Source organism: Gossypium arboreum, chromosome 13 (assembly GCF_025698485.1).
Source record: "Gossypium arboreum isolate Shixiya-1 chromosome 13, ASM2569848v2, whole genome shotgun sequence".
Classification (NCBI taxonomy): Eukaryota; Viridiplantae; Streptophyta; class Magnoliopsida; order Malvales; family Malvaceae; genus Gossypium; species Gossypium arboreum.
In genome coordinates this window covers 128,296,311-128,317,269 of record NC_069082.1, presented here as the reverse complement: position 1 = coordinate 128,317,269, position 20,959 = coordinate 128,296,311, and the positions used below count along the sequence as shown (strand labels likewise).

Sequence of the window (20,959 nt, the reverse complement as noted above, 5' to 3'; positions counted from 1 at the left end):
TTATTCATAACACAAGGACTTAAAATCTGTAGGAAATTCCACATACGTCCTTCAATAAGGACGTGGGGAAGGACCCCATTGCATAACATCAGAAAACATCTGGCTCTGGCCATTCATTGGAGGGGGTACTGCTGCAACGCCATAAACAGGGCGGAATCCAGTTGCACCACCACCAACAGCACCGCGGAGGCCGAGGCCGCCACCTCCAAGGCCACCTAGGCCGGAGCCGACCCCAACACCGAGACTGCCACCTAAGCTGCTTAATCCGCCGAGTACGGCACCATTGTTACCACGAAGACTAGGCATGATCATGTCTTGACGATGACGATCTTCAACTTCAAATGGGAGTTGCCTATGAAGAGCAGGGTTGACGAAAGTGTTCAACACCACAGTCGCCTCCGTCGCCACCATCAGTCTCCCCCATACTAACCCACCAGAAAGTTGACCTTGGGTACCTGCAAGAGTTACACCAAAAGTTGATTGTGGTGTCCTGTTGGAAGATGAAGGAGCACCACTAAAGGCCATGAAAGAGCCAGACATAGCGAGTAATCCATAAGATCCATGAAGTGAGAACGACGGCGCGTTAAAAAGAGGATGACGGAGCGTGACGTTCATGACGGAACCAGTGGCGCTAACAATAGAAACGCCTACACGGTTCCTTCGAGCAAAGCTGATAATAGTTTCGATAATATCAGCACCAGCAGTGATCTCCAAGACCGCAGGCTGCACCACAGCTGAGCCACCGTCCCTGGCAGTAACAGCCGCTGGTTTGGGCCTGTTTCTGGATCCAACAGGCCTGCCTCTTGGCTTCCTAGCGGTGGCTCCCGATGACGGAGGAGCCCTTGGTTGAGGGTGGTGATCATCAATGACCATTGCAGTAGGAGTCTTAGACTTGGAAGACCCACTGCCATCACCACCGCTGCCATTGGCTCCAACGTAGCCGGAGATAGCTTCTCCGCTCAAAGGGGTGTTTTCCGACGAGGAATCGTCGTCGGAAGAGTAGTTAGGGGCTTGAGAAAGAGAGATAACTCCAATCATATCCGCCATATTTGTATAATGGTAAAGGCTATTACAATGTTTTGTGTAAGTTCTGTGTGCATCTGTGTCTCTTTATATAGCCACAGTGGAGTCAAATTAGACTTAAGTGGGACCCACACGAAAGGTGGGTCCACCTGGGATGTGGGCCTAAATATGAATGAGATTGGATTTTGAGGTCCACATTATTTAATTTATAAATTATAAACCAAACCGGTGATTAAGTAGGCTCAACCAGATGGTAGAACCGGTTTAACTCATTAAAATATAAATTAATAAAACATAAAAATGCCAAAAATCTAATTTTACTGATTTAAGATGATTTTTACTGGTTTTTATTTATTAAACTAATTTTCTAGTGGTTCATTGGTTTTTTTGTTTTGGAACGAACTGATTTAACCGGCTGATCCGATTTTTTTCTTTAACTGATTTTAATTTGTTTGCTACAATTGGCACAAGATGCAAAATTAAATATGTTGCCAAATATTACCTTAAACATTTATATGTTTCACATTGGTAAATGCAATTTCAAGTAAAGTTTCCTTTTATTTACTAAACAATTAATTGGAGAACCGACGGTTATATTGCCACTGGTCATGTAACGGCTGAAAGAGAGACTAGGCCGCAAACAACTGAGAGTAAAAAGACCATAATCGCCCTAGCTAAAAGGGCCACATTACATCCCTTTCTTAGACTGTCAACAATTGCAAATAAGTGGTGCTACATCGAGTGCCAAGAAGCATAATTGATTAATCAAATCACAATTACAAACCTCGATGGACTTTTCCAATGAATAACAATCTAATTATGCAAGTAAATATAATTCAATACTCCACGTCAAACATAAAACAACGTATCCCAAAATTTTAGGTATGTAGGCATAGGTACCTATAGGCTATGTATTAATACTCATGTAAGCAAAAAAAAAATACCATAGACGATTTAGTAAGAGAGATCCAAATAGCTAAGGACAAACAACACCTAATAGAAAAAGCGTCTTGGACACCATGAGGAGGGAAAGTTTTATTATGCCGACAATAGGGATGGAGTACAAAGAGAGATGAATAAATAAATTGTGGGCGATAATCAAAATAAAAGTTGAATATGTGCGAGCGACGACAAAGACCAAGAAAGACAAGAGTGTTGAATAAGTTTTAGTTTATAGAAAAAGGGAGAGAAGTTGTTGACACCAAGTGTCAACAAGGGATAGAGGTAGTCAGGTTGAGGTTGGTTTAAGTGGGGTGAAGAGATTGATCTGTCGTAATTTGATATGTCAAATTCGACTCTCTAAAACATTCATGGAGCTTATTCTTAGGCAATTTACGAGTCTTTTCCATATTTTTGTTGGTCTTTATTTTTTACCATGAATGATTAATTTTGCTTAGTTTTACTCATTTTGACACCCAAATTGGCAAAATTAAACCTAACGATAAGTTTGAGTTGGTCTAAGGGGATGAAAATGGCCCAACCTTGAGGAAAATAACATTTGACATAGATGTCGCAGCATTGATGCTAGGATGTTGCGACATCGAGCTCATTTGTCTCAAGGGAGCAAGACTTCAATAAGAAATCAACATAGAGCCGACTGTTGAGAAAGTCACGTCATTGAGGGTGTGAAATGATGAAATCGGGGTCACCACCAAGGATGTCACGACATCGGTCAGTGGATGTAGCGACATCGAGAATTTTCAGAGCTACAAGTGTAATGAACCGAAAGTTACGGTATCGGAAATTGAGTCTTGAGTACTGTTTCCGTGAAATTAATTCATGAATATTTATTAGAAATATTTATGAATTATAGTTGAATGGTTATTTAGTGTTTAATTAAGTGAAGTAGCTTGAATTTAGTTTAAAGGACTAAATTGCATATGGTATAAAAGTTTAATTATAGATTAAAGATTAATAAAGGGACTAATCTAGCAATTAGACCCTAAGTGACATGTGTGTGTTAATATTGAATAACATGTGTAATAGTTGGTAAAGATATTAAATGTGTTAAAGTAGTTTTTCTTATAGATTAAGTTATTTTATTAGAATAATATTATATTATTAATATTATTATATTGAATATAAATTTATGAGTAAGTTAAAAAAAAAAGAGAAAGAAAGAAAGATAGAAAAGTTACAGAGAGCAAACGTGAGAAGGAAAGAAGGAAAGAAGGAAAGAAAGAAAGAAATAGAAAAGGAAAATTTGAGGATTAAGGCCCTAAAGTTTAATTGGTAAGTTGTTTTAGCTCATTTTCTTATGATTTTTATGTTTATGGATGCCTAATTCAAAGTTCTACATGTATGAGGTTAAAATGAAGAAAAATAGAAAATTTTTAGATATTGATTTAGTTGAATAAATTGAGGTTTTATGGGTTAAATTGATAGAAATTGAAGTTAGAAGTGAAAATTAAGTGATTTATTAAAAGAATTCTAAGTTAAGTTTAAATAGGGATTAAGTTGAATAGAGCTCAAAATATATGTTTTATAATGAATTTTATGAGTTAGAAATTGTTAATGGGTTGATTAAAAGAGAATATGAAGCTTAAGTTAAAGAAAAAAGATTAGTAATGGAAAAAGGACGAAATTGGAATTTTGTAAAAGTTTGATAGAAAGTGAAAATGTGTTTTATGAATTAGTATATTGATGATTTTAATTGTATGATTGTTAGTAGCAAACGTAGCAATCGGATACGTCATCAAAGAAGGAAAAGAGAAAGTGAACGAAGATATCGATTAAATTCGATAAATAGTGGTTTGTATTTCTATAAACCGAGCTTAATCGTTATTGCTATATTTGATATTTATATTGTATGAAAATGTGAATGAGGTAAGTATTTTTACCATATTGAAATGAATGTGATTTTGAATACCCTATTAGCAGTGTCGGGCTAGTCGGATATAGTTGACATGTCATAGGAATTGGAAGTATTGGGATATTCCGACATTGAGTCGATGAGACACTATGTGTCGACTCATCGTTAAAGTTCGGATTTGTTCCGATGAAGTACTTTGTGTACTATAATGTTAAAGTTCGGATTTGTTCGATGAAGCACTATGTGCTTATCCCGAGTGTGGGTTGGATCCGTGTATCCGTCTGTCCGAAAGTTATGTTAATAAGGGTAAATAAAGTAAAGTTTATTAAAGTACTGATTGATATTGAATAATAGCAATAATGTGTTTGAATTACCATGTTTTAAAGTTGATTAAGCTATTGTTTATAGAAATACCACCGAGAGTATTCTCAACAGACGGTTTGTTTTCGTCATGCAGCTTGGTACGAAAGTATAAGGACTCAAAGATACAAGCCGATCCCGAACTCAAATTGGTGAAGTTTCTATCTTTTTGGAAAATGACATTGTACCTAGGATGTCTTTTGGTCATTTTGAAAGTATCTAAGTTGTTAAGTGATATTTTGGTATGTTTTGTAAATGTGACCAAAACCTTAAATATGGTATGTTTTGATATGTTAGTGAAGAGTAATAAGAGGAATTGTTGGTAAATGTTGTAGAGAGAAGAAATGAAGATGTTATAAACTTAGTTATCAACATTTTTTTACTAAAACAGATTTGGACAATAGCGGTAGTCCAACTTTGAAAATATACCAAAAATAGTATAAGATAATGAATAAAATTTTTAATTGAAGCTTAATGAATCTATTTTATATGGAAGAAACAAAATAGGTAAAAGAGTTGTATTTTATGAGATATTTACGTTTTGGTGAAACAGGGTTAGAACAATTTCTGGATTCTCTATTCTGAATTTAGAAATTCACCATAAATTGTGTATTAAGAATTAGGACTCAAAATTTATTTGTATGGATTCCTTATTGAGTCTATTTTTAATTGAAACAAATGGCATAGTCATTGGATTTCTGTACAGGAAGAAATTTGATTCGTAGTGCACAGGGGTCAGAGTAGCCGAACCCTGAAACAGGGGAGACTTCTTCTAATAAACTGTACTAATTGGCCTGACCAAAAATTCTAGAAAAAAATTAGTAAGTAGATATATGAGTCTAGTTTTAGGGAAAATTTACGGAATTGGATTTCGAGTTTCGTCACTCGAGATATGATTTTTTTAGCGACCGTGACGCAGATGGATAGTTTACTACGAAAACTGTTTAAGTGCTAAGATAAGTTTTGTAATGTCTCCTGCTTGACTCCGGCAACGGTCTCGGGTAGGGGGACGTTACAACAAGTGTGCCATTGTCGAGGGTGTTGTGACCACTGCCTAACGGGGTGAAAAATATTACAAGGGTAGTCTTTTGTCCAACACCAACCTAAGTCAACACACATTTTAAAGATAATTTTGTTATTGTTAATGTTGAATTCTTATCTGTGTAAAAAACCTTTTGGCTATAAACTTAAATAAGCCAACTTTTATTCCATCTTTTTAGTTAGTTGTTAGCTTATTCTTCATTTTTAGGTTTAGTTTATTTACTTTTTTTTGGCTTAGTTGGTTTAGTTGTTAGTTTTGTTAGTTTTTACAGTAACTTTTCTTTTCTTTGCAATTAAGTATTCAAGTTTTACTTTGTTTTTTGATTTCTCTTCAAATCGTTCAATATAAAAATCTTAACTTTAACTGTGTTTTTACCTCCATTGTTGCTAATATCATCCTCTTCAAAACATCTATTAAAAACTCTTAAGATTCCTCTAACCTTGCTTTTGTGTTTCCTTTAATGAACCATTTGAGCATGTGTTTGATGTTGTTTGCATGATGATGATGATGATGAGTGGTAATTAAATCTATGGTGGTTGGTTGATGGAAATGTTGCTTGTTAGTTTTTTTTTTTTTATGTAGGGACTAAATATTAAAAATTAGACTAAATCAAATAAACTTAAAAACTTAGAGTTGACGAATCTAGGTTAATATTTAGGTAGGTGAGACCGAGAGGAGAGCCTATCAAGAACCAATTTGGTTGTCTCGATTGAGTTGGGTGAGATAGAGATAAATCAGACTAAATAGTCTAATTTGGTAAAATAGTGACTGAAAGGTAAAATTAAACCAATTAAAATTTTGAGCCATTTAGATCCTTAATCCAAAAATTAATCAACATGGAAGTCAACCAACCTCTTTTGTTTATTAAATTGTTAGTTGTGTGATTTTAATTACTTTTCAATTTAGTCCTTTTTAGTGTTAGTTAAGTAGTGTAATTACCAATTCAATATGAATTGTTGTACTATAATATTTAGCAAGTAGCGAGCTAGACTTTTTGTTGCATACTTTCTCCTTATTAATCATGTTATCACCCAAATTCTCTTGGGTTTCATCATTGAAATACTGGATGTGTTCCATTGTAACACTTATAAAAACTACAACTAACCTGTCACACTTGAAATTGAATTTATATTTTTTGAATTAAATGAAGTTCGAAAATGGAAATAAATTATTTGATCATAATGAACCATTGAATGTAGAAATATTAAATATATTTTCTCATAGATTCTTTTACGAGAAAGTCGTCATGATTTTAACGGAATAATAATTGGGTTAAGAAGATTATTTAATTGAAAAAATATTAAGATGATTATTTTTGGAAATAGAAAAAAAAAAATCGGGTTGGACCAAATTATAAAGTATTGGGTTAAAAGCTTAAGAAATACTTGTAATTGGACCCGGTATGGGAGATGCTTAAAAGCCCTTAATGTTAATGAGGGGGACGACAAACCTTAGTATTATTAACTAAGGTTGTCGCCCCCTATACTCCTAGATAGGCTAGGAGTTCGTTTTTCTAACTGAAATAAACTTCTACAATTCAATAAGGGTTCTATTTCCTTTACCTATAAATAGATGGTACCAGTAGGGCTATTTACAGAACTTTAAGATATTGTAACTTTGCCCGAAAATAGAGAGAACTTATTATCAACTATTAAATATATATTTTCAGAATAACAACTTCTGTCGGTTTCTACATGAGAAGATATTTTTCATTTTCGAATTTAAACAAAGAAAACTATTTCTAATTTTATGCTTTGATTCGAATTGTTCGAGCCCACACTCGAAACAATTTGTGGTACAAGAGTAGCGGAAAAAGCCGTTTGGTTGAAAGTTGGGAGCAACAAGGATCCATCTATCCGAAAACACTGGTGTGAATTCGGTTTAGGTTTTATTGCTATAAATATCACAAACCGGGTCAATTTTCAAAATTATAATTTTCGTTGTGTAAGAAAATCGTTTTCAAACTGAATTTTTTTCCAATACGATTAAAACTCGAAATCGATTGTTTAACATGATTTGAATATGTTTGATATTAAATTGCATGTATAAATGATTATCTGTTATCTGATTGAATATATTTATTCCGACAACGAATGTGATATCCTATAACTCAGGTTATAAAATATTATAATGTAAATATTAAAAAAATGTTAAGATGCCTACATATAAGATTTTAATAACTAAAAACAAAATTATGAAATATTAACTTAGAAATAATATAAATATCTTTTAAATAACTTAAAAAGGAGCGGGTAAAATGGGTTTGAGTTAATCATTTAAAATCGGGTCAAGCTTAATTGAAGGAAAAACATATTTAACTGCGTTTGAACTTACGTTTTCTTAATTGTTGTAATAGCAACGATACTAGCTAAATTAAGGTTCTGTGATTTTATTTTAATATTTAAAAATATATATTAAATTAAAATAAAATATATTTATTAATAGAATAAAATTTTGAATTTTATAAAATTAGGCACACCTAAAAATCATACGACTTGAGCGATTAAAAAATTAAAACTGTTCTCAGGTTTTTTTTAAAAAAAAAAGAAGAAAAAACCAAAAAAGAAGTCATTTTCACTAGCAAATAATTTTGGGATTAATCCATATAAGTCCTTGTAGTATAGAGTTAAGATCAACTTGGTCCATTTTAAAATAAATAGATTATTTTAATCCCTATTTTATTAAAAATTAAAAAATACAATCGACGAAAGTGTTTAACTATTTCCATTAATGAATTATTATGCCACATGTGATTTTGATTTTAAAAATTAGACGAGTTCTATATTATTAAAAATAATAAATAAATAAAATTGAAAGTCAACTTTTCGTTTAATCCATTTACTAAAAAACCAGAAAAACAAATTGTGCATAATGATAATTTATTTTATTGTTTAGGTCTTTATTTAACAGAGTTTCAATTTGAAAATTTTGATAAAAAATTTAAATTTTAAATTTTAAATTAAATAGTTCGAGTTATTTCAACTCAAATAAAAAAATTAAATTTTTTCGATTTAACTCAAATATAAATTATACAATTTAAATTATCTAAAAATTCTAATAAAAAAGGTAAAACTTGTTTTGGTAAATGTTTATCCGTTAATTTTATTTATGTAGTTGAATAAATCGAAATTTTTAATACGATTCAACTTAACCCTATTCATGAGGGTATTTTTAAATTAATTGGTGCAATAATAGTAATAATATTTTATTTTATTTTGTTAATCGTTGATTCCTTTCATCTTCATTATTATTGATTATAATATTTTCTTCTCATCCATCAGCACTATAAAAAGGCACATGAAAAAGAAGATGCAGAAAACCAGAAAAATCAAGGTATTTACGAGAATTAAGCAAAAAAATAATGGAAGGGGTACAGCACCGAATGGTTGAGGTGAATGGCATAAACATTCACATAGCTGAAAAAGGTGAAGGTCCAGTCATCCTTTTCCTCCATGGCTTCCCTGAGCTCTGGTACTCATGGCGTCACCAAATCCTCGCTTTATCTAACATGGGTTTCCGAACCGTTGCTCCCGATTTGAGAGGCTACGGCGACTCGGATATTCCCGAGTCAGTCGACAGTTACACTTGTTTCCACATGGTCGGCGATCTAGTGGAGTTGATAGACGTGCTGGATCCGCGAGAAGGGAAGGTGTTCGTGGTAGGGCATGACTGGGGAGCCATACTAGCATGGTTTTTGTGTCTGTTTAGGCCTGATAAAGTGAAAGCATTGGTGAATTTGAGTGTGCCGTTTTTGAGGTTTGATCGGAATATCAAGCCTATTGAACTTTGGAGAGCTTATTATGGCAGTGATCATTACATGTCTAGATTTCAGGTAAATCATAAACTCAGATTCAATTGATCTCATCGGTTTAATTAAATAAATTATGTAAATTTTTTACTCTTATATAATACTCGTAAAAAGATTACGATTTATTATTTTAATCACATTTAAATTTTAAAATTCAAAAAGTACAAGAATAATAGAATAATTTGACCTTATAAATCATACTGAAAAACTTTAAGTCAACGTTTAAATTTTAAAATTTAAAAAATACAAAACCTCAAATTGATAAAATTGACCTGCAAGCATTAAATCACCACAAAAACTAATAGCATAGACTTTTTTTTTCCCTATGAAATCGATATTTATCTTGTCCAACCATGATGCCCACATCCCCGACCATGATTTAAATCCTGAGTTTAGGACGGTTTTCGTATTACAACTGAGAACTAATTGACGTGTGTGAATTACAGGAATATGGAGAAATAGAAGGTGAATTTGCATGGGTTGGTATGGATAGAGTTGAGAAGGAATTTCTTACTGATTTTCCAGTGCTGTTACCAAAAGGGAAACTATTTAAACGTCCATTGGATGAACCAATTACATTGCCTAGTTGGTTATCTGAGGAAGAAGCCAATTACTATGTCACCAAATTCCAGAAAACTGGCTTCACTGGTCCACTCAACTTCTACAGAAATTTTGACAGGTATGTGTGTGTGTATATGTGTATATTGGCTCGTAGGCAGTGTTGATGTTTTTGGATGTCGGATTTTGATGACAGAAACTGGGAACTATTGAAACCATGGGTGGGTTGTAAGATCACAACACCAGCCAAGTTCATGATGGGGGATAAGGATCTGGTTTACCATATGCCTGGTATGAAGGATTACATTCACAACGGTGGGTTCCAGGAAGATGTGCCATCTTTGAAGGAAGTGGTGGTGCTGGAAGGTGTTGACCATTTCATCAGCATGGAGAAACCAGACGAGGTCAACCAATACATTTTTGACTTTTTTAGCCGGTTTCATTGAACCCCCCAAAAAAAAAAAAACAAAAAAAGAAGGCCCTTCGCAGTGTTTCAAGCCTTTTTGTGTAATAAAAGAAAACTTGGCTATGATCCAAGTGATTCGCGGAGTGCCTCTTGTGTAATAAAAAAGTGCCTCGTGTGTAATAAAAAACCCTTGGCTATGATCCAAGTGAACAAGTATACAATTGATCTCTCTCTATTACAATAAAATGAGATAAATAAAAATATCTCATGAACCAATCAAATATCAATTCAATTCAATTAAAATGTCATAAATCCTTATATTCTTCACAAAATTAAATTTAGAAGTTCAATTGTAAACATACTTCCTTAAAACAAAATTTATTGATATGACAATTTAAAATAATAAAAAATACTCCATAAATGTTATAATGAACTTTATTTAATAGTGTAAACAATTTGACTTAAATTTTGAGATATGAAAAGCAAAAAGAGTTGGGGATTATACTAGTACAGGAACATATGGCACATTTTAACCATTATATTATTACAAGGATGTTTTTATCAAATAAACACAAAAAATAATATTTTCATTGTTGGGCCCTTAAGCCTGAATGTCAATAGAAGCATGGCTAAATGTGTATGTATATATAAAAGAAAATCTGCATATGCAATGACCTGCACAAATTCTCCATAGATTTATTTCGTTACACTGAAAGTTTTGAGTGAAACCCTAACTTCAAACCAAAAAAAAAAAAAAGACAAACTAGTGTTTATGTGTTCCACCGTAAGTCATATCAAACTAGTAACAAATGCTTAATAACAAGCATTATGAATATGATGAACCTAAAAACAAGTCTTTCAACCATAAATATATTATGTATGTATATATAGCAAACATACATAAACCACACATTCTGCTACTCAAAAGCACCACCAATAATCCCAAATCCCAACAATATCCAACGACTGTATGCACAACATACCTGTATAAACATGTCAACGACACCTCTGAAGCTCATCCACAGAGTAACTGGGTCGAGCACACATCATATACTTTAGTCTCAGCTGCCGGCTGCTGACTTTTAACAGCAACTTAGGCAAATGAGCATTGGATAGATAATTAGGATAGTAAACCAAGTTTTTTTTCCAACCAACACTTCAAGACATAGCCCCAAACCCGATAGATGATCTTATTAACACGTTTTTATCTCCATCCCAAGTAACCAATTAAGGCATTTTACTCCTTACAAGTTTCGCGTCTTAAATATGGTTTTCCCCAATTTTCCTCGAAATCTGCAAAAATCAAACAGTAAGAACCACTTCTATTGAGATGAACAGGAAAACATGTATGCGTGCACCAAATTCAAGCCAACTCAATCAGACATTCTACACAGACACGATTATTTTTCGGCACTAAATATAGAATGGCTACAAGCATTACTCTAACCAAGTGCATACGGACAAACAAGTTTCATTATTGTTGCAAACAGAGGAGGGAGTAAATGGGAAACTATCAAAGAAAAATTGCTAAGAGCATACGAAGAAACACAAAAAAGAGAGGAGAGTGATCAGTAAATGATCAGAGAAAAATAATCAGGTGCATACTCACTTGTTTAGCGGCAAGTGCCCACTAGAAGCCAAGGCCACCCATGCTCCAACAAAAACTCAATACTGACAACGCTTCAAAGATGGAGTTGAATTTGGCAGCAAACGGATGCAGTGCAACACGAATCATTCTCAACTCAAGAACTTCAAGGAAAAAACAAGTTTAGATGGAACAAGATTTACGCAAAGAAATTTAGCAACAAACAAGATCAACTATAAAATCAAGAGGCAGAAAATGAGTAGAAAAGTGAAGTTACCAGATTGATCTCACACAAAATAACGACCTGTCCAGACTGATTGTCCTTGATGCTGCTCAGGCTGTGCAGTGAACTGCTGGTTTCCATTCATCAATTGCTGTTGCTGCAACTTCAGTTCATGTCGATTTTTCAGATGCTCAAGAGTATGGTAATCCTGCCAGCCTTTCTGCTTTTCCATTTGAAACTGCGCTGTTGGACCCAGTTTCCCAGGGAAAGGGAAACTTACCATTCCATTCAAACCATTGCTGCTGTTATTGACATAACTGGGATCTACATGAGATGCATGATTGAGGGAACTATCAAGCCCAGAGCTTTTCAATGATGGTGTCAACTGATACCCATCCAACCAACTATAATCATCCATCAGGGGGTTTTCCAAGTGTGAAGCAGAAACGGATTCACTCTGTGGCTTTGAAGGAACATGGCTAAAACCAGGTGGAGGACCAAGATGCCTAACCGGGCGGCTAACTGGATTCTTCCGCATCCCAACTTGCAAAGCGGAGGAAGTTTTAGCAGCCAAAGCATCAGGAGTAACTCCAGATGATACAATAGCATCAATTCTGGATGGCAACACAGTATCTGGCACTTTCATCTGACTGTAGTACATATCACCAGCACTGGCACTAATGGGTAGTTTTTGGAAACCAACTGAACGAGCTGTAGGATGAGACAGGCTTGCATTATCTTGCAACCCGAGTTTTGTTAAATGCCCATTCTCCAGCATCGTCAAACCTTTTAAGCTATTAGCCAGAGAAGTAGCTTCTTCCACTGACCAACCAGACGATTGCATACGAACAGGTTGCTGAAGCTTAGGGGCAATGCTACCAACAGATACAGGCAGTGGAGAACTAACATCAAATGTATTATGCTGATGAAGACTAGCAGGAGGACCAGACATGGTACTGCCATAAAATTTGACATCACCTGGAGCGCTACTTCGATCATGCTTCAAAGCCTCAGAGGGGGGCCAGTTTGGACCAACCACTTCAGTTCTCTTCTCGCTCATAGCTGGCTGGAAAACAATCACTTCATCATCATCATCCTCTTCCTCAACCATTCTAGGTTGCAGGATTGGCTGCACATTTCCAATATTAACTGACTTCTCAGAAGGGGTTTCATGCCCCACACCATTTGTTGCCAGTGAGGTAGAAGAGCTGAATGTGACATCTTCAGAGGGCTCAGCACCAATAAGAAATTTCTTTGCTTTTGAATCAAAACAAACATTTTTCTGATCAACCCTAATGACATTAGCTAGAGCCTTCCCAGCTGCTAAGATCCTCTTGACACGGGCTTTCTTTTCCTTATCACCTTCACTTATAAAGGAGCGCTTTCTTGAGAAGTCCAAAATAGTGTGTGCTGGAACAAGTGGCAAGAACCCTCTCAACTCAAAGTCCTCCGACAATGCAAGACAGTTTTCAGTTTCTCCTTCGTACCTACTCATATTGAAAAAGCAGGTCTCATCTTCATCATCACCAATGCCCATTGTCCTAATTGACAAGATCTTATTCAGAAATGATATGCAATGTTTCCAGAAAAGTGATCTAATCATTGACTGTTTCTCATCCACATCACTGCCAGCTACTGCAACATCTGGGCAGCACGCTAGCCACTCTAAAAAAACAAGAATAGCAGGTAATGTGTAGCTTGAAGAAACATCCCGGAGCTGTGAACATCTCTCTACTACATGTCGCATCAACTCAAAAACTGCAACGAATGCATTTTGAAGTAGCGCAGTGCGCTGCACTATTTCAGCATATGTTTGACCATCACTCTCCCTCTTCAGATTGTAAACTGTAAACACAAGAATGGAAACCATCCTAACAAGGAGAAGTGCATTCTCAGCAGCATCTGTGCCAAAATTAAGTTCCTCTTCTGGCCCAGAAGAGAGAAGTTCACATAAATCATGACTAACAAGAGAAAGAACATCAGCAAACGTCTCAAGACTGCACAAAGGAAGCTTCAATCAGAACACAAAACCCAGAAAACTTGGTCAATGATAGAGAATAAATTCTGAAAAAGTATACCTTGTGCGTGTAAAAAGAATGCCATTAAGCCGCACAAATCGAATGCAGAAGGATTTAAAAGCACCCTGGACACCAGATACTTTCTCTCTAGCAGCGTTTGATTCCATGTTGATCTCTTTAGATGCAAGTTTTGCTTCTGCTTTCCCCCTATCTTTTCCAGATAACCGTACAGCAGGTTCCTTGACCAAAGGAGCTTTAACATCTCCAGGAAGTTGAGAATAATTATGACGATTCTGCAAACAAAAACAGACATATTTATACAATTTCTATAGTTGTATACATATCCAAGTACTAGCATATAAATAATAAATCCGCTCACAACTCAATTTTCAAATCAGTCACATATAAATACAATTAGTTATTGCACTCTTAACAACAATTGAAGAAATCTTATGAGATTAAAAGTAAACAAATCTCAAACTTGGATTACCACGTCAGAAAAAGAAATGTCTTTGACACAGTTAAATATCATCCCAAAACTCCATAGATGAAAACGTTAGGTAACAGTTGATATAATCTCACATTGTAACTTAAACTAATCCATGCATATAGCACGGATGAGTACCTTTGCAGAAAATCACCTTAGACAAGGTTAATGGTTTGCAGCTATCTAAAATTTTCAAAGACATCTAAGTAATGCTTAAGAAGGTAAACAAACATCAAAATGTTCAAATACGCCAGCAACTTAATGTCATAATCAGATGCAAAAACGTACATTAACCAATCATCTATAATACACATCCACTAGTCCATAGTAAAGACAAATGCTGTCTGAAAGTAAATGTATAAACCCAAATGCCAAAATATAAACTACAATTTGCATTTATACCTTCTCAAATGCCACAATCAAGTTATCTCTTGCAGTTGAAAAGGGATTATCCACTGCCAAACTTCGGAAATATCGATAAACAGCTCCCACCTCATCTCCAGAATAGGATGCCAAGATAGCTAGCTGAATAAGGAGATCAATGCCCACATTAAGAATCAAAATATAGATGAACATAAAAACTTCAAGGCAGGTGCAGAAAGCTCGCTGGGACATAAAAGTTAAGCGTAATTTATTAACAGGAAAATAAAGAAAAACCTGATGATGTGGATTCCCACTTGATGACAAAATCGATGCAGCTTGCAAGTAGTAACTTGAAGCTGCTGCATACTCGCGTGATTTAGAGTCTCCATCTCCATATAATCCTTTGTACCGTGCTAGGTCTCCCAAGTATATCAAACAACGGTGACAAGACACCAAACCTTTTTTTATGTCAGTAGATTTCTTCCCATCTTTGTCCATAACAATTTGGCTTTCTGAATCATCAGAAAAGTACCCAAATGGAAGTCCATACTTTGCTCTGATTTTCAAAATTAGATCATGATAAAATCCTGTTGCCTCTGAAAGGAAAGTCTTAAACTGCAGTCTTATTTTTGTAAGTCGATCAGGCCGTGGAGGAACTTTCACACCCTGAGACGTGTTTGATCCTGCAGAGGATACTGCAGCACTATAATGAGCTCTTAGTTCCTCAATCCGCTTATAATGTAACTGCCACAAAGCATATTCAATATTGTGCTGCTCGGAAAAAGCATGGTCCTCAAGAATTATAGCCTCGTAATTCTCACGCATCTGCTGCCAGGCATTGGGATCTGAAGGCACTCGTGCCTGAGCAGATCTCCTTCGATTTTTTTCCAATTCGATATTCTGCAGAGGATGCCATACGTAAACATCATGACCAGGATCTAAAATGGAACCTCATTTCTAGAGAATGTAAGATATACCTTCTCATAAAGACGCTGTGCGCGCTCCGTAGATGAAGGAGCAGACATTTTATCTATCTGCACTATCATCATCCATCCAAAGTAATTCGTCAAAATGCATTAAATCTGCACAATGCACACGTAACCAGCAATGCAGACTAAGCCACGTATTATTGGCTAAAACAAATCGAATCAAATCAAATACAACATAGTTATAATGATAGGTGGGAAAGAATCAAATCTTCCAAACTACTGAAAGCATTTATTAAACCATTTGGCTTATTGCAAAACCTATGACCAAGATCTAGAAAATCACCAAAGAATCTGGAGGGAACTCTCACAAAACATAGCGATGCTATAAAAAGTACAATTTAAAATCTCTAAACCAGAATGACTTCCTTGAATTTACTTCAAAGTGCTTCAGTCCTCAAATGGCAGCTTCATTCAGTCCAAATACACACAAAAGTTTAAATACTTACGAATGTGTCTCACTTATCCTTTCATGATCAGTCAAAATTGTTCAAAATTTATTGCAAAACCTAGCATAATACCGGAGCTACTTCCAAATGGCAATAACATCCTAAAACTAGTACTATTAGCCTCAACCTAATATACTAAAAAATTGATAGTAAACCCAGACATTGTTTCGTTTCCTTAAAATAATTAACAGCCGGCCCAAACATTCTACAAATCAACAAAGGACAATAATATTTCCCAAAATTTAAAAACATTAAATAATTAAAAACCCTCAAAAGCATAGTCTTTCAAATAATAAAATTCCCATGGATACTGATAAACATAAAGAAAATCAACTCCCTATTGTCTCAAATCAATTTCAAATGTATAATTACCCCTTTTTTTCTCTAAAAATTTATTTAAGAAAAAAAAAAGTTCTTTTAGATTGTATTACATTTACAGTTTCAGATTAATTTTCCCCTTCCCATCGTATTTCATTTTTTTCTCAAAATACAGACAAAATTACATTAATGACACACAAAAAAATAAAATTCCATAACAAAAAAAGAAAAAAAGAGATGAAAATAAACAGCACCTGATCCTCAAACAAGAAGATGATTACATCAATTAATCCCGAAAAATCACCAGGCAAAATCCGAAAAAAAATCAGAAAATAAAATAAAATAAAATAAAAAAGGAACTCACCTGAGGCGGATCGGATCTGAAGAAAAACCTCGAACTAAACCATCGCGAAAACGAATTAACAGAGGGATTAATTTAGGGTTTGGTCGTTGGAAAATTAAAAGAGAGAGAGAGAGAGAGAGAGAGAGGACGTAGAAGAAGAAGAAAAGAGAGATAATCTCTTTGATTTTGGTCTAAATTGGGGATGAGGTTAGAATTTCAACAATTTCAATGTTTTTTTTATTTGTTTGTTTTTTCCTTGCTCAATACTTGACGGCTCGGAGCGGTGACCTTCAAACGGCACCGTTTTAATTGGCTTTTTTCTTTCTTAATTATTATTTTTATTAACCGCTTCGTTTATGATTCTAGAGAGGAAGCACGTTTGACGCGCTATGAGGTCGAGTGAGAGAGTGCTCGGTATGGAAATACATAGAGAATCATATCGAATCGTATATTCCTTTTTTTGGATAAAATAACGTTTAGTCCTTGAACTTGATAAAATTTCTCATATTGGTCCATGTAGTTCTTTTTGTGTCTGTGTTAGTCTCAAATTTTGGTAGGTTTTTTCTCAATTTGGATCTTTGAACTTGGATTTCCTTAAAGTAAGATGCTGCGACACTATGAGATTATATCACGTCATTACAAAATCCATGTTTAAGGATCAAATTAAAAAAAAATCAAGTTTTGAGTCAAATATGAACAAAATTTTTGCTATCAAACTAAAAAATTTGCTAAATTTAGAAATTAAATGTTAATTTATCACTTTTTATATATTTTCGTAAGATAAGAAAATAGATCAAATACATGCTTTTATGTAGTATCAAATGCAAAAATTTTGTTAAAAGAGGTTGAAATTAAATTTTAATTTTATGATAGTAAAAATATAATTTTATCATTCGAATAGTTATATCTTTATAATTTTTAAATAATTAAATCAAATTTTATTATTTTAAGGGCTTATGCGTTCTTATAAAAATTATTTCTAATTATCAAATGTGATATTTACATCCCAAATTATAAGCTCTTTTAGATAAAATAAATGAAAAAAGAGGTCGAAATTTTCCAAAATTCCAATAAATCATAAATCTCTACAAAAGCATTAGAGATTTCACTCAATAATAATCCTAAAGATTTTGTGTCCCTAGCTATTTTATTCATATCTATAGACTTTATTTGATGGAGGTCCATGTCACGTTGATGCCATCCTTCCATCATTTTCCACGAAATAATAATTTATTTATACATTGTTCGTGATTGCTGTCATACGATCAAGGGTGAAGTAAAAAAATTTAAACTAATTATAAATCTTTTAAAGAGTTAAAATTGTAATTTCGACATTATATTGATATAAAATTTTATAAATTTTAAGGGATTAAATTGTAAATTTTTATTTATGGAGAGAACATAATTAAATTTAAAATTTTAGGAGGAGACCGAAATACAAATTTACATTAAATTAGCTTTAAACTTTGCAAATACTCAATGAATTGAAGGAACAATTTTTCAGTTTTTGAGGCCAGGTCCCTGCCTATCCCCTCTAGCTTTGCCATGGTTATCACTCATAAACTTTGTGACTTTCTCGCAACTTGAATTCTCCAAGTCCTTACGAATTTTTTCCTTTGAGTTTGTGAGAATTTATTTTGCTCGTTGTGTTAAGGTTTAGTTTCTTTGATAGTCTAATGTGTTGTATGATTGAGAAAATCACGAAAACATGATAAGATCTCTCCTTGCTCCCACGTAACGATGAAGAGATTTTTTTTTTTTTGGTATTAAGAAATTGGAGAGAATCAATTATAAACTCACAGTGGCACAATTAGAATTAGATAGCAATAATCGACTATCTAATTAAATCTGGTCGGTAACTTTAACAGGAGCAACATAGAAAATTTGGGATCAATCGAAACTCTTTCATTAATTCCATCAGAATGTGTGGCGCAAAATTTGCTTCTCTCGAAATCTATTTAATTACCACTCGTCATTCACGTCTACTCAATTCTTGTATCCGTAAAACCAATATGAGGAGACATTTTTTAAGCAATGAAAGCTCGTCTTCTCTTTTATAAAGTTTAAGATTTTATTTATCTATAGAAGCTTTGTTTTCTACCATACTAAGAATGAATTTAATAATAATAATAATAATTATATTATTATTATTATTATTATTATCATCAATTTTTTACTTTGGTTTTAATTCATGATTTAGTCTTTAAAATATATCTTTCTTTTTTTTACTTTGGTATTTAAATTTTTGTCTCAATTTAGCATTTAAAGTATCAATTTTTCTATTTTTATCCATTTTGTAACTACCCTTAAAAAAAATTTGTTAGGCCACTTTGGCCAATGGAAAAGTGTCATGTAGCTTGTTTTTCGCTAATAAAAATGCCACATGGCAATTAGATTTAATTAAAATAAAATATTAAATTTAAATAAAAAGACTATAATATTTAATATTTAATAGTTAAATGTTAAATAACATTGTTGACTCTGTTGCCTGTGTTGCCAATTGTTGATTAGCGTTGATGTGTCAAGTGGCGTTATTAGAATAGGCTACGTGTCTTTTTATTTTTTTAATGTTATATGTATTATATAGATTAAAAATATAAAATATCATATATAATATATAAAAAGTTTTAAAAGTTTAAGTTTTAATAAAATTCTAAAATATATAATTTTAAAAATTAAAAAGTCAAAATTATATATAAAATTAAAATTGTTATAAAACTAAAAAGGTATTTAAATTTCAAGTAATAACAAAAAAATTGAAATTTAATACCTTTTTATAATTTTATAAAAAATTTTATTTTAAAATTTTTTAAAACTATTTTTTGCAAGTTTTATAATCTTTTACATTTTTAATAATATTATTGATTTCAATAAATTTCTTTTCAATTATCGTATTTTTTGTAAATTTTATTTTTATAAAACTTTATACTTAATATATTTTTTCTAGATTTTTCATATATATATTTTGAATTTTTATATATTTATTTTCATTTTTCATATTTTTAATGTATATATATATTTGATATAAGAAAATATTTTACTTTTTATATAAAGCAGCCACGTGGTGCTTTGTGATCGGTTATCAAAAAGCAGCCACGTGGTACTTTGTGATTGGTTATCAAACTTTTTTAACATGTGTCAAAAAATGGACTAAAAAATATAACGGAGGCATACTCTAAATATCAAAATAGAAGTGATAGATACTTTAAATACCAAATTCGGACAAAAAAGGTTTAGGTACCAGAGTGAAAAAATAGGTATACTTCAAGAGCCAATTCATGAATTAAGCCTAACAATAACAACAACAATAACAAGGAACGAATCAACTTACACTAATGCAAAATTTAAGTGATTTTATACATTTTCGTAACATTTTATAGGTTAATATTTTAACAATCCAACATTGAATTTATCAATATGTTTATTCTCGTCATGCATGTAAAATTTTAAATAGATTCAATATTTATATCTTATTAATTTAAAATATTATCTATATTAATATATTTAATGGTTAAATTTTTTATATAAAATAAATTATTAAAATTTTAATTTACGCAAAACTTAACGTATATGATATATATAAATGTAATATAAAATATGATAATTAAATTATTAAAATATTAACTAATCAAAAATTACGAAAGTTTTGTATAGGTAATGTCTCTCGTAAAAATAATAAGCTTTATTCAATGGCCAAAAGGAGTATGATCTACACGCGCTGAAGAATCGAGTGGAGCAACGAGCACCCATTATGAGTCTTTGTCCACGCGCGTTGGCATCGATAACGACACGCATCGGTAATACCGTAATACACACTCCAATCCTCAAACTATACTAACCAGTGGGTTCCATTAGTTTACACGCTAATGAAAGATAATCATAGCCGTCTACTTTGTTTTCCGTTTTATTCCAACGGTCAATGATTTCCATTTTTAATTTAAGAAGAAAAAGAGAATTTTGTCGTCATCATCAACCTCACTTTAGTGATATACTACCATATTAGCAAAATTTAAGGTAAGCATATTACTGGTTGATTTATGGTTCTCATAATTTAATGGGATAATATATTTTTATCCTGAAATTGATAACTTGACCCACTTTAATATTTGTAGTTTTTTTTCATAATTAATTTTAAATTTAGATTCCGTCAAAATTTATTAATATAATCAACGTTCTAG

The 20,959-nt window shown here is 32.9% G+C and overlaps 3 protein-coding genes across 4 annotated transcripts; 1 reads left to right on the top strand and 2 right to left on the bottom strand.

The window, feature by feature from the left end:
- Window positions 1-51: 51 nt before the first annotated feature.
- Window positions 52-1,047, bottom strand: LOC108451220 (AT-hook motif nuclear-localized protein 17-like). Its single transcript, XM_017748937.1, has one exon. The coding sequence runs from the start codon at window positions 1,045-1,047 to the stop codon at window positions 52-54; it is 996 nt and encodes a 331-aa protein (XP_017604426.1).
- A 7,447-nt stretch (window positions 1,048-8,494) lies between these two features.
- On the top strand, window positions 8,495-10,230 carry LOC108451221 (uncharacterized). The gene is made up of 3 exons (XM_017748938.2): window positions 8,495-9,069; window positions 9,492-9,724; window positions 9,800-10,230. Exons 1-3 carry the CDS (start codon window positions 8,599-8,601, stop codon window positions 10,047-10,049), a joined length of 954 nt encoding a protein of 317 aa, XP_017604427.2. The 5' UTR covers window positions 8,495-8,598; the 3' UTR covers window positions 10,050-10,230.
- Window positions 10,231-10,564: 334 nt separating this feature from the next.
- On the bottom strand, window positions 10,565-17,108 carry LOC108453047 (nonsense-mediated mRNA decay factor SMG7-like). 2 transcript variants are annotated; one of them, XM_017750933.2, is made up of 8 exons: window positions 16,803-17,108; window positions 15,663-15,767; window positions 14,980-15,585; window positions 14,725-14,847; window positions 13,896-14,128; window positions 11,872-13,814; window positions 11,619-11,758; window positions 10,565-11,302 (listed from the first exon to the last, which is right to left on the bottom strand). In XM_017750933.2, exons 2-6 carry the CDS (start codon window positions 15,732-15,734, stop codon window positions 11,882-11,884), a joined length of 2,967 nt encoding a protein of 988 aa, XP_017606422.1. In that variant the 5' UTR covers window positions 15,735-15,767; window positions 16,803-17,108; the 3' UTR covers window positions 10,565-11,302; window positions 11,619-11,758; window positions 11,872-11,881. The 2 variants fall into 2 exon arrangements, with proteins under 2 accessions (XP_017606422.1, XP_017606423.1); XM_017750934.2 differs by having other exon boundaries at window positions 15,663-15,719; window positions 16,803-17,098.
- Window positions 17,109-20,959: the final 3,851 nt, after the last annotated feature.

Excerpts from the sequence above, each read along its gene's own strand:
- LOC108451221 (XM_017748938.2), top strand. The coding sequence starts at position 8,599 with ATGGAAGGGGTACAGCACCGAATGGTTGAGGTGAATGGCATAAACATT. Across the intron at positions 9,070-9,491 it reads ATTACATGTCTAGATTTCAG|GAATATGGAGAAATAGAAGG; the intron begins GTAAATCATAAA and ends TGTGAATTACAG. Across the intron at positions 9,725-9,799 it reads TTCTACAGAAATTTTGACAG|AAACTGGGAACTATTGAAAC; the intron begins GTATGTGTGTGT and ends TTTTGATGACAG.
- LOC108453047 (XM_017750933.2), bottom strand. The coding sequence starts at position 15,734 with ATGATGATAGTGCAGATAGATAAAATGTCTGCTCCTTCATCTACGGAG. Across the intron at positions 15,586-15,662 it reads CACAGCGTCTTTATGAGAAG|AATATCGAATTGGAAAAAAA; the intron begins GTATATCTTACA and ends CATCCTCTGCAG. Across the intron at positions 14,129-14,724 it reads TGATTGTGGCATTTGAGAAG|AATCGTCATAATTATTCTCA; the intron begins GTATAAATGCAA and ends TTTTGTTTGCAG.
- LOC108451220 (XM_017748937.1), bottom strand. The coding sequence starts at position 1,047 with ATGGCGGATATGATTGGAGTTATCTCTCTTTCTCAAGCCCCTAACTAC.